Here is a 22527-nt window from a genome sequence, read left to right as displayed (position 1 = left end):
GTATTTAGGAAAGTCAGACAAAAAGGAATAGCCAGTGGAGTCGCAATGCTGGTTAAAGAGGAAATTAACACAATAGTGAGGAAATATATTAGCTCTGATGATGTGGAATCTGTATGGGTAGAGCTGAGAAACAGTAGGGGGCAAAAAACGTTAGTGGGGTTGCATATAGTCCCCCAAATTGTAATGGTGATGTTAGGAATGGCATTAAACAGGAAATTAGAGACGCATGCAACAAAGGAACATCTAATTATGGGTGACTTTAATCTGCATATAGATTGGGCAAATCAAATTAGTAACAATACTGTAGAGGAGAAATTCCTGGAGTGTATACGGGATGGTTTTCTGGACCAATACGTTGAGGAACCAACTAGAGAACAGGCCATCCGAGACTGGGTATTGTGTAATGAGAAAGGAATAATTAGCAATCTAGTTGTGCGAGGCCTCTTGGGGATGAGCGGCCATAATATAATAGAATTCTTCATCAAGATGGAGAGTGACGTAGTTGATTCTGAGACTAGAGTCCAGAATCTTAATAAAGGAAACTACAATGGTATGAGATGCGAGTTGGCGAAGATGGATTGGGAAACGTTACTTAAAGGGATGATGGTGGATAGGCAATGGCAATCATTCAAAGGGCGTAGATTTCCAGCATTCGCAGTATTTTGCTTTTATCTAATTGTTTATTCCTGTCTGGAGCAAAAGTAAAACAGGAAACGTGGCCAAACCATGGCTTACAAGGGAAATTAGAGGTAGTATTAAATGCAAGAAAGAGGCATACAAATTGGCCAGAAAAAACAACAGACCTGAGGATTGGGTGCACTTTAGAATTCAGCAAAGGAGGACCAAGGGATGATTAAGAAGGGGAAAGTAGAGTACGAGAGTAAGCTTGCAGGGAACATAAAAACTGACTGTAAAAGTTTCTATAGGTATGTGAAGAGAAAAAGATTGGTGAAGACAAATGTAGTTCCTTACAGTCAGAAAGAGGGGAATTTATAATGGGGAACAAAGAAATGGCTGACCAACTAAATAAATACTTTGGTTCTGTCTTCACAAAGGAGGACACAAATAACATACCAGAAATTTTGGGGAACACAGGGTTTAGTGTGAGGGAAGAACTGAAAGAAATCAGTATGAGTGGGGAAATGGTGTTGGAGAAATTGATGGGATTGAAGGCCGATAAATCCCCAGGGCCTGATAATCTACATCCCAGGGTACTTAAATAAGTGGCCCTAGAAATAGTGGATGCATTGGTGGTCATCTTCCAAGATTCTAGATACTCTGGAACAGTTCCTGCAGATTGGAGGGTAGCTAATTTAACCCCACTATTTAAAAAGGGAGGTAGAGAGAAAACAGTGAATTATAGACCAGTCAGCCTGACGTCAGTAGTGGGGAAAGTTCTAGAGCCCATTATAAAAGATTTAATAGCTGAGCACTTGGAAAACAGTGGCAGAATCAGACAGAGTCAGCATGGATTTACGAAGCAGAAGTCATGCTTGACAAATCTACTGGAGTTTTTTGAGGATGTAACTCGTAGAGTTGGTGAGGGGGAGTCAGTGGATGTGGTTTATTTGGACTTTCAGAAGGCTTTCAACAAAGTCCCACATAAGAGATTAGCGTGTAAAATTAAAGCGCATGGGATTGGGGGCAGTGTATTGAGATGGATAGAAAACTGGTTGGCAGACAGGAAACAAAGAGTAAGAATAAATGGGTCTTTTTCTGAATGGCAGGCAGTGACCAGTGGGGTACCGCGGGGATCGGGTGCTGGGACCCCAGCTTTTCACAATATATATTAATGATTTAGATGGGGGAACTAAATGTAATATCTCCAAATTTGCAGATGACACATAGCTGGATGGGAGGGGGAGCTGTGAGGAGGATGCAGAGATGCTTCAGTGTGATTTGGACAAGTTGAGAGAGTGGACAAATGCATGGCAGATGCAATATAATATGGATAAATGTGAGGTTATCCATTTTGGGAGCAAAAACAGGAAGGCAGATTATTATCTGAATGGCTATAAATTGAGAGAGGGGAATGTACAACGAGACCTGGGTGTCCTTGTACAAGTGTCGCTGAAGGTAAGCATGCAGGTGCAGCAGGCGGTAAAGAAGGCAAATGGTATGTTGACCTTCATAGCGAGAGGATTCGAGTACAGGAGTAGGGATGCCTTGCTGCAATTATACAGGGCCTTGGTGAGACCACACCTGGAATATTGTGTGCAGTTTTGGTCTCCTTATCTGAGGGAGGATGTTCTTGCAATAGGGGAGTCCAGAACCAGGGATCACAGTCTGAGGATATGGGGTAGACCATTTAGGACTGAGATGAGGAGAATTTTTTTCACGCAGAGAGTGGCGAGCCTGTGGAATTCACTACCACAGAAAGTTGTTGAGGCCAAAACATTGTATGTTTTCAAGAAGGAGTTAGATATAGCTCTTGGGGCGAAAGGGATCAAAGGGGAGGAAGCGGGAGCAGGCTACTGAGTTGGATGATCAGCCATGATCATAATGAATGGCGGTGCAGGCTCAAATGGCCTACTCCTGATCCTAGTTTCTATGTTTCTAGTGGAAAACACTTGTGTAACCATGACACAGTAGCATTGATTGCTGTGTATTGTGCAAATTTGTAAATGGGCCATTGGCCACTACTTTCAGACCTGAGAAGTACCTGGTCTACCTCAAACTACCCTGGAATGGTAAATTTTCTCAGAAGTTTGGACAACAGTTTAAACAAGCCATTCCACTCTGAAACACATCTTCAACATTGTGATGCTTTGCTCGATGACACACCTGGTGGTCATGTGACTCTGGTTGTAGTGTTCCAGAGCCTCATTGGTGCGGTTCCTCACAGGAGCCGAGTTTGAAGAGGGACATCCTCATCTGAAATGATCCAGCCCCTTAAATCTGGTTCCTGGAATGAACCCAACTGGAACATTGGACTGTCGCAGTCTGAATCCATCAGCACAGCTCCAGCATCCAGGAGGATAATGTTCACTGTTTTATATTCAGGTCTGGGGGATAATGTTCAATGTTTTATATTTGGGTCTGGGGATAATGTTCACTGTTTTATATTCGGGTCTGCGGAGAATGTTCACTGTTTTATATTGAGCTGTGTGGTTTATTAGATAGGGTTGATTCTGCCTCACGATGCATGCTGGGTTGTCAGAGTCACCATTAAAGGCCCTAATCTAGTTTTCTCTGGGATGGAGAATCAGGGTAGGGTAAAGTGTCTCAGTAATGGACAGGAATTGGTATAAACTAAACCCGAGCTGCACCAGGTAATGGTGACCACCATTAAACCATCAGAAACAATCACTGCACCATGTCAGAAAACCTTGGAGAATATTTTACCTGAATCTTTGATCAATTTTGTTCTATTAAATATTGTAACCAATGAGTTGGATTGCTGATTATTTTTTTAAAGGCAGCTCAGGACCATCAGTTTCACCATGAACCCGGCCATGGGGACTGAGGTGAGCTTCAGACCATAAGGAATAAGGGAAAGGGACTGGAGCACTGAGTCTGTCCCTGAATCTCAACATTTGTTAATGAGATGGATTCATTCTGGACAGACAGCAGGGAATTTGTCTGTAGTAGAGTGCTTAAATTGGAGTTTAGTGACTGAGGGAGTTTAAGGGTTAAATTATATCTAAAGTCTAATCTTTCTTTCATTTAGCAATTAACTAAAAGTTGCTGTTAGGGTTGGAAGAAGGTGAGTTTTAGTCCAGCCTTAAAACAGGACTCACACAGGCTCTGCTTGCAACTGCAACTAGTTAATTAGATAACTGGCTTACTCAGGTTTTCAGAGGCTAGGCCAGTTGTATTACCCCTCAGATTCAAAGACCTATTATGCAAAGAAAAACAGGTGATAAAACATTCATCCTGTGAATTAAATTAGTGCAGTTTAACTTGTGATGTTATAAAAGAAGCAGTCACTTTCCTTCATCTTTGAATCTGTAAGTTTAGAATTAAGTTCTGTAATTAGCCTTTGTATCTATGAAGTTCTCTTGATTTTTATTACTTAGGAATATATCATGTTATATTTTTAAGTGAATCTTGTTGCCTTAACTTTAGCACACCAATCACTTTCAAGCACTCATTTTATATGTGTTCTATATAGATCACTTTCAAAGACTGATTTTATATAGATCACTTTCAAGCACTGATTTTATCGGTATTTTATATAGACTGTGTAATTTCTGTAACTTTGTAATTTTTGTAAGCCTATGAATGATTCTGCATTTTTAATTAATTTATACCATGGATGTTCAGGTACAACAAAAACATATGATGGCAAAGCAGTTTTTTCAACTAATAACATACTTATAAGTGTCTATTCTAATGAGACTTCTACAGTACATATGATATTAATACCTATAGATTAATTAGACATCTAGACTGATGAGTCCTGTGTTACAAGACATCACATGCTCTATCTCAAGTAAGCAGACATCAAAACCATCCTAAGTCCCCCGTCATTTTAGAAGAAAGTCAAAAAATTTAATGAAATGACAGAAACTTTATAATGAGAGTGATGGTCCCACGAGTAATTGACACCTAGAACCAGGGAAAAGTTACGGTGCAGAAAGAGGCCATTCAGCCCATCATGTCTGCCAAAAAGAGAAAAAAAAACTCGCAGCTCATTTTAATCTCATTTTCCAGTACCTGGTCTGTAGCTTGCAGGTTACAGCACTTCAGATGCAGATCCAGGTACCTTTTAAATGAGTTGAGCATTTCAGCCTTAACCACCAACTTAGGCAGTGAAGTCCAGACACCCACCACCCTCTGTGTAAAAAGGTTTTTCCTCATGTCCCCTCTGATCCTTCTACTAATCACCTTAAATCTAAGTCCCCTGGTAATTGACCTGCTAGGGAAAACAAGTATTTCCTGTCTACCCAATCTAGGCCCCTTATAATTTTGTACACCTCAAATAGGTCACCCCTTAGCCTCCTCTGTTCTAAGGAAAACAACCCTAGCCTATCGAATCTCTTCTCATAGCTGCAATCTTCAAGCCGTGGCAACATTTTTGTAAGTCTCCCCTACGCTCTCTCCTGAGCAATTATGTCCTACCTGTAATGTGCTGACCTCAGAGGGCCAGTCAAGGCACAATGGGAAATGACATCAATAGATGACCATCACCCTCGAGAAACCAACCAGAATCTGATCATGCACCAGCCAAACCAATCAGGGCCTGATCACACACCACACTATTCAATCAGGAATCAGTAACGTCACTGATCATGTGCATGGTTTGTGGTTTGAAAGGAGTTAAAAATCACCAGCTTTGAGCTGCCAAATGTGTTGAATTTTAAAGTGGAAACTGCTTGTCAGCTGAAAGCAGAAGACCAGAGGGCTCGAGAAAGAGAGAGAGAGTGAAGACCCCGTGTCAGCTCACACCCTAGGCTGAATCGGGAAGCAAGTATCGCATTGAGCCAGTAAAGTCACTGCTTAGCTTTGTTAAGTATGACTTTTGTTGCTTAATAAATGTTCCCTGAGTTACATCACTAAATTGTCCCCCATTACGTGAATGGTTAAGTCTGGATGGTTAACAAAAAAATTTATATTGAGCGAGGAAATTTGGAGGTTAAATGACCCCCAAAAAAACTATAATGCCAAGAGGATGGTGGAAGCGGAGGAGATGAACAATTTCATAAGGAAATTGGATGGGCACTTGAGGGAAATAAACGTGCAGGGATACGGGAATAGAACGGGGCAATGCTCTGCTGAGAACTGGCATTGACTCGATGGGGTTAATGGCCTCTTTCTTGGCCTAATGACTGTGATCTAAAGAGGGAAATTTCAGCTGCTCCACTTCAACCAACTGAAGTCCCTCATCCCTGGTGCCATTCTCATAAATCTCCTCTGCACCCTCTCTAACAGCTTCATATCTTTTCTAAATCATGGAATCCATTTATATGTGGGACCTCTGTTTAGAACCATGTTCGAACTAGATGGCCAGCATGGTCAATATTTCTGATCTCCATTTAGAAAAGGGACATAGAGGCACTGGAGAAAGTGCAACAAAGATGCACAAGAACAATACCAGAAATGAGAGCATTTAACCTTCAGGAAAATTTGAACAACCTGCGGCTCTACTGAAGAGAGACCTGATGGAAGTCTTTAAGATTATGAACAGGTTCAATATTCCAGTCGGGATTTCTTGAGAAACATCTTTATTCAGTGAGTGGTGAGAATGTGGGACTCACTACCACAGGCTGAGGTGGATAGCATGCATACATTTAAGGAAGCTCGATACATACAAGAGGGAGAAAGGAATAGAGGGTATGCTGATGGGGTGAGAGGAAGAGGGGTGGGTGGAGGCTCATGTGGAGCATTAATACTGACATAGACCTATTGAGCCAACTGACCTGGCCCTGTGCTGGAGATTCAATGGAACAGAGACAAATGTATTTAATTGAGATCTACCTGCAGTGGTAGGGAAAATACGATTTACTATCCAGGATAAAATAAATGTCCTTCATCAGCTATTGTGGATCATTTTTGTGGGAACGCACACTCCCAGGCTCAAAGAGCAATAGCCCACTGGAAGCAAAGTCATGAGATCGGCCAGTCTATCAGAAAAAAACCCTCCGACCCTCCAACTTCACCAACTGTCGTGAACTTGCTGATGTCTCAGTAGGGTGGATGAACCGCTGAATCCCTTTCCACACTCAGAGCAGGGGAACTGCCTCTTCCCAGTGTGAACTCGCTGATGTTTCTGCAGGCAAGTTGACCGACTGAATCCCTTCCCACACTCGGAGCAGATGAACGGCCTCTCCCCAATGTGAACTCGCTGGTGTATCAGCAGGCTGGATGAATCAATGAATGCTTTCCCACATTCAGAACAAGCGAATAGCCTCTCCCCAGTATGAACTCACCGATGTCTCAACAGGTTTGTTAAGTAACTGAATCCTTTCCCACACTCAGATCAGGTAAACAGCCTCTCCCCAGTGTGAACTCGCTGGTGTGTCAGCAGATGGGATAACTGAGTGAATCCCTTCCCACAATCAGAGCAGGTGAACGGCCTCTGCCCAGTGTGAACCCTCTGGTGTGTTAGCAGGTTGGATGAATCACTGAAGCCCTTCCCACACTCAGAGCAGGTGAAGGCCCTTTCCCCGGTGTGAACTCGCTGGTGTCTCAGCAGGTGCGATGAATGAATGAAACCCTTCCCACACTCAGAACAAGTAAATGGCCTCTCCCCAGTGTGGATGCATCGATGAGATTCCAGTGCAGATGGCGATCTGAATCCCTTCCCACAGACCCCACATTTCCATGGTTTCTCCATGGTGCAGGTGTCCTTGTATCTCTCCAGGTTGCATGATCAGCTGAAGCCTCACACAGAGCACATGTACAGTCTCTCCCCACTGTAAATAGCAATGTTTTTTCAAGCTGTGTAACTGGTTAAAGTTCTCTCCACAGTCAATGCACTGGAATGCTCACACTGATGTTTAAAATCTTCTGAAGCAGACAGAAGAAACACTTGTTCCTGCAGATTCAAAAACTGATGATATTCGGCCCCACTGAATTGAGTAACTTTGTCAGATCTTAAGGTGATATTTGTTTTGAGATAAATGTCTGCAAATCCTCCCCTTCCAATAATCTGTGAAAGGAGTTAACACAAGTCATCATTGTCAGTACAGAATAGAAATTCAGAACAGATGGTTCTCGTTTCTATGGAACATTCTTTCTTCACTCATTCCCCCAAAGCTGTAAATCTCTGTTTCCCCATCCCTGCTCCTTCCATTTTCATTCTGCTGCACCTAATATACACCCTCCAAATTCTCCTAAAGGCGCCAATTCATGCTGATCAACAGATCCACGCTTATCGCTCCCTGTCCAAGACAAAAGGATCTGAAAAGCTTCACGCAGACTGCTAGCCTCTATATATATTTATTGGACTAAATATGTGTGTAATACAGTACTGTATTACTGAATTAGAGACACAAGGATGTTGTAAAGAAGAGCTTTTCTTAGTCAGAGCAGCCATGACCTGAAACTCGCTACCTGAGGCTGGTGGAAGTGGAGATGATCAATGATTTCAAAATAAAATTGGATGGACACTTGGAGGAAATAAACTTGCAGCAGAATGGAGATATGGAAGGAAATGGGACTGACTGGGTTGCTCTACAGTGAGTCAGCATGGGCCTGAGTTTCCAATTGGATTCCTTCTGCGCCATAATAGTCTTTGACTGGAAATATATAACGTAGCCACAGCACTATATTACAAGAAATAGTGCTAGAAGTACTACAAGTACTAGCAATCATAAGAAATTTATTACAGAACCAACAATATATCTAATTTATCTATCTACCATATAACAACACGAGACATATATCTGTTGTTATGATCCCCATGGAGACTGATAACCTTAAAATAAACAAATTCCCAGACAAAAGCAAAATACTGCGGATGCTGAAAATCTGAAACAAAAACAAAAAATGCTGGAAAAACTCAGCAGGTCTAACAGCATCTGTGGAGAGAGAAACAGAGTTAATGTTTCGAGTCCGTATATGACTCTTCTTCAGTCTTCTTTCGAATCATACGGACTTGAAACGTTAACTCTGTCTTTCTCTCCACAGATGCTGAGTTTTCCAAAATTTTCTGTTTTTGTTTCAAATTCCCAGACAACCCACAGAATAAACCAAAGGACAAAGTTTCAAACTTCTACTGTAACAATCAAACTAAAATTAACGTAAGTGAAGCATGCATTAACAGACAAACAGTATTTGAATAGACAGGACAAAATTGACTTGAACCAGCTCATTCGATAAAAAACAGGTTCCACCACAAAATCACCAGCATTTCCCCCCACAGCATATTTGGCACTAATTCCAGTTACAGAATCCCACGACTCTGTGTTTACCAGGGGAATGGGGAAAGAAAGTGTTTTACTCAAAGATGTTGAACAGAGGAGGAAGTTTTAGTGTGTTTGTCAAGGTAAAAACAAATGCTGTGCTGTTTAAAATCAAACTACATGACTTGGAACAAAATAAGGGGAAAAGACATTTTGCAAACTCCTTCCACACTCCCTCAGCCGGCAGCCCAGCACGCAGGCGCAGAAAGCGCTGCTGACCGAGCTGTTGGGAGCAGGCGCAATGCAGTTGCCGCCAGCGGTCGCTCTCCAGCTGGGGGTAGGAGGAGGGGGAAGGGGGAGTTCGCCGAGTGGGTTGCCTGGAAACGTTGGCTCGGGGGGGGGGGGGGGGGGGGGAAGGAAAAACAATGGGTGGGGCTCCCGTGTCCGCGCGCCTGGCCTGCAGACTAAACCCGAGCACGTCACCGTGGAGCAGAGTCAGACCTATTGTTTAATTCAGACAGTGTTCCAATATGAACGTCATAATAACTCAAAGGGGCGTTCCCAACACATGTCTCATTAGGATCAATAGCCCTGGTTACAGGAGAAAACTACTGCGGATTGGACAACAGCTCAGCGCGTCTGGAGGTCAAAGTCTCTCCCGGCCTCTCGTGCACTCTGGTTACGCTCCCTCATTGAACGGGGTTGACCAATGGAAAGAGCTGGAGGACCGGAAGTGGACTAGTTCTCCAGCCAATCAGAATGTGGTCTTTGTGCCTCTGGCAGCACGGATTTTCCCCGTTGTTTGAACGCGGAAGTTGGACAATGAGTTTGCTGACCTGCTTATTATTGTCCAGCAAAGCTGCTACTCCTCTCTCTCTGAATGAAAGTTCAGCTTCACAGACGTTAAAACACCCTCCTCCGTGCAACATTTGTGAGTAAAACACTTTCTTTTCTCCCCATTTCCATTTGTTTTCTAATTCGGGAAATTATTTTCTAATTGTTGACTTACAGGAGCTGAAGGGAAAGGAAGTGAATCCAGGGAGGGCGCAGACTTTGGAAAGGTTGGCTCAGGTCTCCCTCTCTCTTAAAGACATTGATATTCTTTGCTCCCTCAGCTTGACACATTTATTTGCCTGGCTAAAAGGATGGTCTCTTTCTTAATTTTTCTAATTTGAGGGGTAGTTTCCCCAGGAGATGGCTGGCATTTAAGGGGACAGTTAATTAATATAAGACAGAGATATGACTAATGTTATATGATACATATTAGATTATTATTTATGGTTCTGTTATAAAGTACATTTATCGTTATTTCTAGTCTTGTAATATTGAACTGTAGCTATGTTATATATTTTCAGTCATAGAGTCATGATGGCTCAGAAGGAGTCCATTCAAGTCCATGCTGCCTCTTTGTAGAGGAATCCACTCATTTATTTCCTTCAAGTGCCCATCCAATTTCATTTTGAAATCATTGATCAACTCTGCTTCCACCACGCTCGTAGGCAGAAAGTTCCAGGTCATGTCTGCTCACTGCCTAAATAAAGTTCGTCCTCACATGCCCCATGTATCATGCAATACAGTACTTTATACTACATTAATTTTTGTCCAATAAATATATAGAATTTGTAAGCATGGATCTGACAATCAGCATGAATTGGCACCTTCAGGAGAATTGGGAGGGTGTATATTAGTACCAGCAGAGTGAGAATGGAGGGAGAGTTTGTGGGATCAAGATTTACAGCATTTTGGAGAAAGAGAGAAGAAAGAATGATCCCTAGAAACTAGAATTGTGTGTTCTGAATTTCTATCCTATACTGACAGTTATGACTTTTGTAAACTCCTTTTACAGGATATTAGAAGGGGAGGATTTGCAGACAGATTATCAAACCAAACATCACATCAGAATCTGACAGTCACCTGATTCATTGGGAGCTGAATGTCTTCAGCTTTTGAAACAAGAAGCAGAAAGGTTTGTCTGTTCTGTGTGCTTCAGAAGGTTTTAAACTTAAGTGTGACTGGAAAAGCACTGACACACACACACACACGACTGTGAGTGTTCCAGTGCACTAATAGTGGAAAGAGCTTTAACTAGTTACACAGCCTGAAAAAACACACCATTCATAGCAGAGAGGGACCATACTCATGTTGTGTGTGTGGACAAGTTTTCAACTGAGCGTCGAACCTGGGGAGATACAAGGACACCCTCACCATGGAGAAACCATGGAAATGTTGGGAGTGTGCGAAGGGATTCCGTACCCCGTCTGCACTGGAAATTCATCGACGGATTCACACCGGGGAGAAGCCGTTCATCTGCTCCGTGTGTGGAAAGGGATTCACACACTCATCCCACCTGTTTACACATCAGCGAGTTCACACTGGGGAGAGGCCGTTCACCTGCACTGAGTGTGGGAAGGGATTCACTTGCTCATCCCACCTGCAGACACACCAGCGAGTTCACACAGGGGAGAGGCCATTCACCTGCTCTGTTTGTGGGAAGGGATTCAGTGAATCATCCACCCTGCAGAATCACCATGTAGTTCACACTGGGGAGAGACCATTCATCTGCTCTGTGTGCAAGAAGGGATTTACTCGGTTAACCAACATGCTGCGACACCAGATGGCTCACGCTGAAGAGAGGCCATTTACCTGCTCTGTGTGTGGGAAGGGATTCACTCGGTCGACCAGTCTACGGACACACCGACACGTTCACACTGGAGAGAGGCCATTCAGCTGTAAGGAATGTGGGAAGGGATTCACACACTCATCCAGCCTGTGGAAACACCAGCGAGTTCACACCGGGGAGAGGCCTTTCATCTGCTGTCTGTGTGGGAAAGGATTCAGTGAGTCATCCCACCTGCTGAGACATCAGCGAGTTCACACCAGGGAGAGGCCATTCACCTGCTCTGAATGTAGGAAGGTATTCGCTGATTCATCCAGCCTGCGAAGGCACCAGCGAGCTCACACAGAGGAGAGAGACTGTTCACCTGTTCTGAGTGTGGGAAAGGATTCACTGAGTCAGCCAACTGGCTGAGATCCCATGGCAGTCACACTGATTAGAGATATTGTAGATACTCCGACTGTGGGTGTTAATTGTAGCAATGGAAGTTAAGTATATTCAGATGGAGGGCCTGTTTGGATGGTTACATGAGTGCAAATAGAGAGACACTTACTGACAGAGCATGGAGTGGAGTTAGGAGGTTAATGTTTCATTCTGTGAATAAATCTATACCAAGTAAGAATTGGTTCCAGTTTCTTCCTTCACCATAAGGCTGTCAAGATTATAACATGCTAACTGAGAATGATTGTCTAATGTTTGGCAACTCAAAGAAAATAAGATTTCAGATAGAGGCTTACAATCCGAGCAGTTTTTGTGAGGAATGGCTGAAAACAAGTGGAAATTCTCAGGGCCTGATTACCCGCTGATGTTCTCAGAGCCTGAGCCATATGACCAGTGGAAGAATGAAGTGGATATGTGGACACGGGTTACGTCCCAACCAAGGAGGAAACAAAGTCTGGCCTTGGCATTGTCACTTCCTAACTAAAGTAAAATCAGAAGCAGAAGTATTTTGTGAGCTAGATACCCGTCAGTTGGATACTAATGAAGGTTTAGCTCTTCTATTAGGGTTCTTGAAGAGATTTACAAGAAAGATGATCAAATTGGATGCCAATGAAGCATAGTCAGACCTGGACAGATTTCGAACGAGGTTGAAAGCATCTTTAGCAGATCTGTATTGGAACAGCACTAATAGGTGAATGAACCCCAGGAATGACACTGGGAACAATTAACAGGTGTTACAGGTCTGACTCAAGATATGACGATCATTATGCCACTGGACATAGAGCGAGATAAGGCAACTAACTTTTTGGAAAGTCAGCGGATCTGCAGCCTATTCAAACAGGACATTATCATATCCCCTTAACAATACCTGATGTTTCTAATCAGAGTGTTTGAGAAGGATTAATGGAATCCAGTGATAAGAATCAGAGAGAGAGAGAAAACAAATTATCTTAAAGCTGCACAATTTGCTCACCCTTCCTGTCAAAGATTAAAAATCCCTGTAAAGGATGCAAGGGTGGTTGATGAAGAGTATACGAGGCTCAGAAAAGAGATTAGTGCAAAGTGTGAGATATGTAAAAAGTGTCGGAAGACGCCATCGCATTCTATTGTAAACCTTCACTTGGCATGTGACTTTAACAAGGTAGTTGCCATGGATCTAAAGGTGTGGGATAAAGACAGGAATGTTTTCATTCTATACTTTATAGACATGGTCACCCGATTTAGTCTTTCTCCAATAATACATGGCAAGGACAAAAGAGTGATTATAGACCAAATCATGGGAAATGGATAGGTACTGGACCTGGCCACCAGCTAAGTTTCTGACTGATAATGGAGGGGAATTTGCTAATGACAAATTTAGATATGAACATTATGGTCATGAACACCGCAGTTGACAGTCCTTTCAGCAATGGACTCTGTGAAAGGAATCACTCAGTGATCCATGAAATGCTGCATAAAGTTTTAGCTGATCAGCCAAACTGCAAGTTGACAACTGAACTGGCATGGATGATTCATGTAAAGAATTCATTTCAGATGGTTGGAGGGTATAGTCCCTATCAATTGGTCTATGGGAGAAATCCCAAATTACCCTCTGTGTTGGGTGACAGCCCTCCTGCTTTACAAGGGACTACAAATAGCTCCAATTTTAATCATCAATTATCGGATTGTTTCATGAAAGGAAGTCCTCAAATGAGGAAATTATTGGGGATCCTAGAAGAGGGGTGTCTTATAATGTAATGCTTTGTACAAAATAAGGAAAATGATCTTTTTTCTTTTTCAACTTTTGAAATGTTGTTTGTACATGCTATGATCCCAGTCAAAACCGTTAACGTTTAAAGAGAAATTCGAACGCCCAGTGATTAACTGAAAGAGTTATGCCACAAGATTCCATGTTTTTAAAGAAAATCAAACTTTACTCTACATAGAAAAGAATAATAAAAACCAGAACCATGAACTTAACACTATAGTTTTTAAAGACTTATGCTGTAAACCCAGTTCTACTTTTCAACTTGCCCCCAAGAGTTTCCTTATACTGAACGATATCTTGAAGGTTCATTCACTTCTGTTCCTGCGACCATCCCAAAGGTATGCCAAAGCTCTCCAGAATTCACTTTAATTCTCTTCAGTGTTCCAGCTATTCACCAAGATTTTACGGTGGTCCTTCCATTAGCTTTTGACTAAACAACCCTCCAACTTTCCTTTAAGACCTCAAAACTCTGGATTCCTCCGTCCAAGCGTGGGCTTCACTGCCTTCTTGCTGAGGGATTTAAACATTAGGAACACCCCTAGTTCCTAATGGCCCTCTAGGCTTCCAGTCCCACAGCTGGTTCACAGCTCCTGGGCCCACAGCTGACTGCTTCCAAGCGAACTGCAGACTGCCTGCTTTCTGTGAAGAACACGCAGAATTCCAACCAAGGCTCCACCCTGAATCACTTGTCTCCATGGTAACAGAGACCATTTGGGATGTCCAATTGATATTTAAATTTACTAACTTTTAGTTTCAAAACCAAACCTTTTTTCCCTGAGGTCTGCATGAAAAATTCACCTCTCTAACAAAGACAGGACAATAATTGTCAGACCCAATGTCTCCCGGTCTCCAGCTAAAAGAGCCCACCTGCCATTTTACAGCTCTTACCCTTCGAGCTTTGGCTTCTTAAATCAACATGGGCCACGCCTTTTGATTGTGAATTCCCCTAGGGTGTTTCTGTCAGATTCTCAACCCAGGTTTTCCATTTATCGTACATTTCAAAAACCAATACAATTCCTAAACTAAAAGTTATATTTCTAAAACATGAATTAAGAAACTAGATCTTCACAACATCTTCCCCAGGAAGAAATGAAAATGTCTCACCCTCGTAATATCCCATTTAGAATATTACAACTTACAACCTGCTGTACATCTTAACAACAGCCATGATCTTATCGAATGGTGGAGCAGGCTCGAGGGGCCAAGTGGCCGACTCCTGTTCCTGAGTCATATGTTTTCCTCTGTTTAACTATCTTATAACCTGCAATACACATAATAATCCCTGAAGGGTGACCTGATGGAAATATGAAAGATTCTGAAGTGGTTCAATAATCCAATAGGGCTTTCATGAGAAATCTCTTTACCCAGTGAGTGGGAGAATGTGGAACTCGCTACCACAGCGCGTGGTTGAGGTGAACAGCATGGATATATTTAAGGGGAAGCTAGGTACCTACATGAAGGAGAAGGAATAGAAGGATATGCTGATGGAGTGGGGGGGTGGAGGGGGTGGGGGGGTGGAGGGGGGAGGGGGTAGGGGGGTGGAGGGGGTGGGGGGGTGGGGGGGGTAGATGGGGGGGGGCAGAAGAGGGGTGGGTGGAGGCTCATGTGGAGCATAAATACTGACATAGACTTATCGAGCCAACTGGCCTGGCCCTGTGCTGTAGACTCAATGGAACAGAGACAAATGTATTTAATTGAGATCTACCTGTAGTGGTAGGAAAATTACTATTTATTGTCCAGGATAAAATAAATGTACTTCATCAGCTTTTGTGGGTCATTTTTAAAAATTCATTCACGGCATGTGGGCTTCGCTGGCTGGGCCAGCATTTACTGCCCATCCCTAGTTGCCCTTGAGAAGGTGGTGGTGAGCTGCCTTCTTGAACTGCTGCAGTCCAGGTGGTGTAGGTACACCCACAGTGCTGTTAGGGAGGGAGTTCCAGGATTTTGACCCAGTGATAGTGAAGGAACGGCGAGATATTTCCAAGTCAGGATGGCGAGTGAAATTTCAGTGGAAAAGTGCACTCCCACATTCAAAGGGCATCAGCTCACTGGAAGCAAAGTCATGAAACCGTCCAGTCCAGCAGAAAGAAACCTCCAACCTTCCCATTTCACCAACTGTCAGAATGAACATGGTTCAGTCCTGGATGTGATTAACAGCAGCAATAACAGCAGAATCTAACCCCTGTAACTACTTGTGAGCTCGCTGGTGTCTCAGCAAGCTGGATGACTGAGTGAATCCCTTCCCACACATGGAGCAGATGAACGGCCTTTCCCCGGTGTGAACTCGCTGGTGTCTCAGCGGTGTGGATGAAGCACTGAATCCCTTCCCACATTTAGAGCAGCTGAATGGCCTCCTTGGTGTGAACTCGATGGTGTCGCAGCAGATTGGACAACTGAGTAAATCCCTTCTCTCAGACAGGGCAGGTGCAGGGTTTCTCCCCTGTGTGAATTCGCTGGTGTGTCAGCAGATGGGAGGATTGAGTGATTCCTTTCCCGCAGTCAGAGCTAATGAATGGCCTCTCCCCAGTGTGGAGATGTTGATGTGTCTGCAGGGTGGATGAAGCATTGAATCCCTGCCCACACTCAGAGCAAGTGAACAACCTCTCTGCAGTGTGAAGTCGCTGGTGCTTCAGGAGGGTGGATGAATCAGTGAATCCTTTCCCACACTCAGAGCAGGTGAATGGCCTCTCCCCAGTGTGAACTCTCTGGTGTCGCAGGAGGTTGCATAACTGAGTGAATCCAACCCCACACTTGGAACAGGTGAATGGCTTCTCTCCAGTGTGAACTTGCTGGTGTTGAAGCAGTTTGGATGACTGAGTAAATCCCTTCCCACACTCAGAGAAGGTGAAAGGCCTCTCCACAGTATGAGTATGATGATGAGTTTCTAGCGCAGATGGGGAAGGGAATCCCTTCCCACAGTCCCCACATTTCCATGGTTTCTCCAATGGTGTGGGTGTCCTTTTGTCTTTCCAGGTTTGAGGATCAGTTGGAGCCTCGTCCATACACAGAACATGTGTACTGTCTCTCCCCGCTGTGAATGGTGCCCTGTTTTTTCAGGCTGTTTACCTGGTTAAAGCTCTTTCCACAGTCAGTCCACTGGAGCACTGTAATCAGGGTGAGTGCGTGTGTGTGTGCTTTTCCAGTTACAATGATGTTCAAAACATTTAGAAGCTGACAGAACAGTCAAACATTTCTCCTTCTAGATTCAAATTTCCAATGATATTCAGATCCTGATGAATCAAGTGACTGTCAGACATTGACATGTTCTTCGGTTTGAGTTTTCTGTCTGAAAGTCCTCCGCTTCTAATATCCTGTGTAAAAGGAGTTCACAAAAGCCATCACTGTCAGTCCAGGATCCTAGTTCCCAAGAGATAAACATTTATCTTGGCTTGACTTGCCCATAGTCAAGCTGTTCCAGTACAGCTACAGCACGTATCTACCCCACAATGTGGAAAATTGCCCAGGTATGTCCTGTTCACAAAACGTACGACAAATCCAATCTTGCCAATTACCGCCCATTCACTGGATAATCAGCAAAGTAATCAAAAGTGTCATTGAAAGTGCTATCAAATGGCACGTACTCAGCAATAACTTTTGAAAAGAACGCGAATGATAGGCACAGAGTTAAAGTAATTGCTAAAAGAAGCAAAGGTGACGAGGAATTTTTTTCACGGAGTGTGGCTAAGGTCTGGAATGAGCTACCTGAGACTTTGGAGGAGGCAGGTTCAACTGAGGCATTCAAAAGGGAATTAGACTGTTATCTGAAAAGAAATATTGTGCAGGGTTACGGGGAAGAGGCTGGAGAATGTTACTAAGTGATTTGTTCATTCGGAGAGCTGGTACAGACATGATGGGCCCAATGGCCTCCTGCGCGGTACCAAATCTGTGATCCGTGAATCCTGGGCAATTCAGAAACTGCTCTATCTACTGCGGGTTGGCCAGGTGGATTGTGAATGCTCAGAGGGGCCTCGGGCCCTTGGTTTATTATAGAGCCAGAGAGACCTTCTGAGCTTTTCCAGTTTTTCCTTTCAGATTTCCATGGTTTTTCAGGACAATAGATTTCCTCAGTGAATTAATAAATCATCAAACCAGCTTTAAAATTCCACATTTGAACCCATGTCCACAGAACTTGATGAAAGCAAAAAACTGCAGATGTTGGAAATCCAAAACAAAATCAGTCATAAACTGAGATAATTCATCTAAGGATAATGGAAAATACTGGATAAAGATAGGAATGATTTCATTCTGAGAGGATGAGGAGAGGCTTGGTAGAGGATAGATAAGGATGTGGTTTCTGCAGCTACTGTAGTTAAGCACTTTCACAAGGAAGGAGGTGGTTAGATGATGTAAGTGCCACTATTAAGCTGCAAAAGTAAAACAAAACTTTATTTGGACAATGAAGTGGACAGACAAAGGAGAAGATCTGTTAGTTCGGTGGCAGTTGTAACTTTTAGGGTTATTAATAAAAAGTAACTTTGCATTCCCACCTCTGAGTCAGAAACCCCACTGCAGACTGTCCTGTTGAATGGAGATGGCTCTCCAGCTCATTCTGGGTTGATATCAGGCAGGATAGGTGTGTCCTGCTGGTCTGGCTGTCCACTCGCATTGTGTGAGTTGTGGGAACTCATCAAACTCTCTCGGTTGAAACTGGACCAACAGATTGGCTAGAATTAAATGGTCCCATAGAAGGAGCGTTAAACAGCCTATGAATTCTTCCATTAATTCAGACTATTCTCCAAGGGATGAGTTCAAAGAGAAACAATCACTACACTGTGTGATTTCCTGAAATAATCCCTGCTGTCTGTCCTGAATGTATCCATTTCAGTAACGAATGTTGAAATATTTGCTCCACACCCACAGGGTTTCATCTGTTTAAAGCCACAAACAGAAAGGTCCAGTTTTCTCCTGGAGTTTGAGACAAATCAGCTTCCAAAATGATGCAGAGTTTAAGCCAATGAGAGAGATCCGGGCTCAGCCCCGCCCCTAATTCACTCCAATTGGTTGGAGAACCAGCAGCTCCCGCTCCAGCCTATTGGTCCGAAGCCTCTGTCAATCACTCGCCGGGCATTGTGACCTGGAGCATGCGCAGTGCGTGTAATGTCTGGACAGACGCTTGTTTGTCTCATCTTCAGGCGGGAAGGAGGCGGATAAGCGGCGGCAGCGTTAGGGGCAGTGGGTGGGAGGGGAGGCTTCACCAACACCCAGTGGAGGCCTCAACGCCATAAACAAGAAGCTGCAGGTACTTTGGTTGCACCAACGGGGCGGTATCTTTCTCGGTGAAAGGCCCGGGTTAACGGCTGCCAGCGTCATGGGGGGTGCGCATGCGCGGTCACCACACTGTCAGCAGGAATGTTAGAGACAGTGAAACAGGCACAGAAACAGCCCCTTCGGCCCATCGTGACCGTGCCGGCCATCAAGCAGCCTGGTCCAGATTCCAACCATCCTCTGGGTGAAATTTTTTTTCTCAAATCCCCTCTAAGCCTCCTGCCCCTTACCTTAAATCTACGCCCTCTGGTTATTGACACCTCCGCTAAAGGGAAAAGTTTCTTACTATCTATGCCCCTTATTATTTTGAATACCAATGTTGTCAATTTCTATCCTGGACTGACAGGGATGGATTTTGGAAACTCCTTTTACAGTTGGTAAGAAGAGGGTTTTGAGACAAAAATCTCAAACCAAACATAACATTAAGTCTTGATTAATCGGAACCTGAACATCATCGGCCTTTGAGTTTAAGTATCAAGTTCCAGGTCATCACCACTCACTGTGTAAAAAAAGTTCTTACTCTCATTCCCCCTATATCTCTTGCTTAAAATCTTCAATTTATGTTCATAATCCTTTTACAATCAGATGATGGGAACAATTTTTCTTTACCTACCTTATCTAAACCTCTTATAAGGTGTATATCTTGTACACCTCTATCAACTCTCTCCTCAACCTCCTTTGCGCCAAGGAGAACAACCCCAGTTTCTCCAACCTAACATTGCAACTGAAGCCCCTCATCCTTGGAACCATTCTGGTAAATCTCCTCTGCACCCTCTCAAGGACCCTCACATTCTTCATAATGTGTGGTGATCACTGGTTTGCACAGACCCAGATGTTCTGTGTTCGTGTCTGTGATGTCATCACACGCCGACAATTGCTCGGTGACATCACCCCGCTCCCCGGGTATTTCCTCAACTGGGAGATTTTTCTCTGACTCCAGTGCTTCTGATATATTTCCAGCTGCAGTCTCCAACAGGAGATTTTAAAATTGAAAACAGTGGAATTGTTACAGAGGGGAGTATTATTGAGCATCCATCTACAATTTAGAGCTTTTAGTGCTATGCTCTGTTATCAGTGAGAGATTCCATGGCTTAGGGCTGGTGTGACACCTTCACTGTGGATCTGAATCCATGTCCATCCATTGCTCTTTTTTACCTCTGCCCTCACTGATCACCTCTCTGCTATTGTCGAACTAATGGGTGCATTTTAGTTATGTTTAGTATTTTACTGTTACTTTTACTGATCATGTAAAAATGCATTTTCCATAGCCACCCATCCCTCCACCATGTGCTGCTGGCTTATCAGTTTTATCTTTCAGTCAGGAATTGTTATCCCTATGCTATAGTCCATTTCTCTTCCATTTCTGAGCTTATATTGACCATCAAATTCTGCACAATTTTTATTCATTAACACACTGAAATGTTAACTCTGTTTCTCTATCCACAGATATTGCCTGACCTGCCGAGTGTGCGTCGGCACATGGACAGCAGAGTTTTGGGTGTCTTCAAGATTACAAGAAGATTGAATGTAGGAGGCCGGCTGGGAGTGTGTTAGGGGAGTTTAGTCCACAGGTAACAAAGGAATGGATAAGAATTTCAGCAGCAGATGAGCTGAGACTAGGGTGGAGTCAGGCGATGTTACTGAGTTGGAAATAGGCAGTCTTGGTGATAACACTGATATGTGATTAAAGCTCATCTTGGGGTCAAATATTACAACAAAGTCGTGAACAGTCTGGTTCAGCCAAAGACACTTTTCAGGGAGAGGGCTGGAGTCGGTGACTAGGGAGTGGAGTTTACCACAGGGACTGAAGACAATGGTTTCAGTCTGCCAATATCTAAATGGAGGAAATTTCTGCTCATCCAGGACTGGATGTCAGACAAGTCAGGATGGTGCATGACTTGGAGGGAAACTTGGAAGTGATGGTGTTCACATGCACCTGCTACCCTGGTCCTTCCAAGTGGTGGAGGTTGAGGGTTTGGGAGTTTCTGTCAAAGTTATGGTTGAGTTGGTCTCTCGTTTGCTACCTGCCTCTCCCACTTCTCTCTCTCTCCTCCCATAGTGTCCAGAATCTTGTGTAGGCCATGACCGGGTGGCAGGTTCCCTTCCCTGCAGGACATTAGTGAACCAGTTGGGTTTTTATGACAATCGAGCAGCTTTCATGGTCACTTGTTCCTAGTTCTGGCCCACAAATTACCAAATTCATTCAGCTCAGTTTCACAACCTGCCTTTGGTATGTGTGGGTTCTCTCTCACTCCCTTTTTTCTGTTTTAAATCAATTGCACAGGAGATTAGAAGGGGAGGATTTGCAGTTCAGAAACTCAAACTAAACATCACATCAGGATCTGAATGAGTCGCCCAATTCATCAGGACCTGAATATCATCAGCCTTTGAACATGGAACCAAAAAGCACCATTCACTCTGGGGAAAAGCTATGGAAATATGGGGACTATGAGAATGGATTCAATTACCTATCTGAGCTGGAAATTCACCAGCGAATTCACACTGAGGAGAGGCCGTTCACCTGCTCCGAGTGCGGGAAGGGATTCACAAAGTCAAACTACCTGCTAAAACACCAGCGAGTTCACACTGGGGAGAGGCCGTTCACCTGCTCCGAGTGTGGGAAGGGGTTCATTAATTCATCTGACCTGCTGACACACCGAAGAGTTCACACTGGGGAGAGGCCGTTCATCTGCCCCAAGTGTGGGAAGGGATTCGCTCAGTCATCCACCCTGCTTATACACCAGCGAGGTCACACTGGGGAGAGACCGTTCACCTGCTCTGTGTGTGGGAAGGGATTTACATGTTCATCAAACCTGATGAGACATCAGCAAATTCACACCGACAAGAAACCTTTTAAATGCACAGACTGTGAGAAGTGCTATAAAAGTATTGAGGAACTGATGTCCCATCAACGTTTTCACACTGACGAGAGACCGTACAGGTGCTCTCACTGTGGGGCTGGGTTCAGGCAATCATGTGAACTCACTGTACACCAGCGAATTCACACTGGGGAGAGACCGTTCCTCTGCTCCGAGTGTGGGAAGGGATTCACTCAGTCGTCCAACCTGCTGAGGCACCAGCGAGTTCACACTGATGAGAGACCTTTTAAATGCCCAGACTGCGGAAAGTGCTATAAAAGTTCTGGGGAACTGATGCGCCATCAACGTATTCACACTGACGTGAGACCATTCAGATGTACTCAATGTGGCACTGGGTTCAGGCAATCATCTCAGCTCACTATACACCAGCAAGCTCACACTGGAGAGAGACCATTCATCTATTCTGTGTGCGGAAAGGGATTCACTCAGTCATCCCACCTGCAGAAACACCAGCAAGTTCACAGTGCAGAGAGACCATTTATCTGCTTCGTGTGTGGGAAGAGATTCACCCGGTCATCCACCCTGATGAGTCACCAGCGAGTTCACAAACAATTAGAGTGACTGGATTTTGCTGTTAATCACATCCAGGACTGAACCATGTTCATTGTTGTCTATTTTTACTGATGTTAATAAACTCCAGCCCAATTATTGTAGTTAATATTCTGGATAAAAGTCAAATAAAATCAGCTTTGTATTAAACACAGTGTGTGAACTTCCTCAAAGTTCATCTTGTCCATGAGACCTGCCTTCTGCTCCCTTGACCCTATTCTCACTAAACTGCTGACCACCCAA

General features: G+C 43.9%; 3 protein-coding genes across 3 annotated transcripts in view; 2 read left to right on the top strand and 1 right to left on the bottom strand.

Moving 5' to 3' along the window:
* LOC144697908 (uncharacterized) overlaps positions 1–22434 on the top strand; it is a 57094-nt gene extending 34660 nt beyond the window's left edge. Inside the window, 2 exon segments of the mRNA XM_078569870.1 lie at positions 8620–8687; positions 21184–22434. Coding sequence (XP_078425996.1) covers positions 8620–8687; positions 21184–22296 — 1181 coding nt within the window. The 3' untranslated portion in view covers positions 22297–22434.
* LOC144697023 (uncharacterized) overlaps positions 1–22527 on the bottom strand; it is a 175014-nt gene that overhangs the window by 131825 nt on the left and 20662 nt on the right. The window lies entirely within an intron of this gene.
* Positions 9624–12403, top strand: LOC144697136 (uncharacterized). Its single transcript, XM_078568976.1, has 2 exons — positions 9624–9720; positions 10636–12403. Exon 2 carries the CDS (start codon positions 10996–10998, stop codon positions 11815–11817), a length of 822 nt encoding a protein of 273 aa, XP_078425102.1. The 5' UTR covers positions 9624–9720; positions 10636–10995; the 3' UTR covers positions 11818–12403.

This window comes from Cetorhinus maximus, chromosome 23, assembly GCF_964194155.1.
Source record: "Cetorhinus maximus chromosome 23, sCetMax3.hap1.1, whole genome shotgun sequence".
NCBI classification, from domain to species: Eukaryota; Metazoa; Chordata; class Chondrichthyes; order Lamniformes; family Cetorhinidae; genus Cetorhinus; species Cetorhinus maximus.
The sequence above is the reverse complement of the archived record's forward strand: the minus strand, read 5'-3'. Positions and strand labels throughout refer to the sequence as shown.

Bases quoted from the DNA above. Each gene is read 5' to 3' on its own strand.
- LOC144697136 (XM_078568976.1), top strand. From the start codon at position 10,996: ATGGAGAAACCATGGAAATGTTGGGAGTGTGCGAAGGGATTCCGTACC.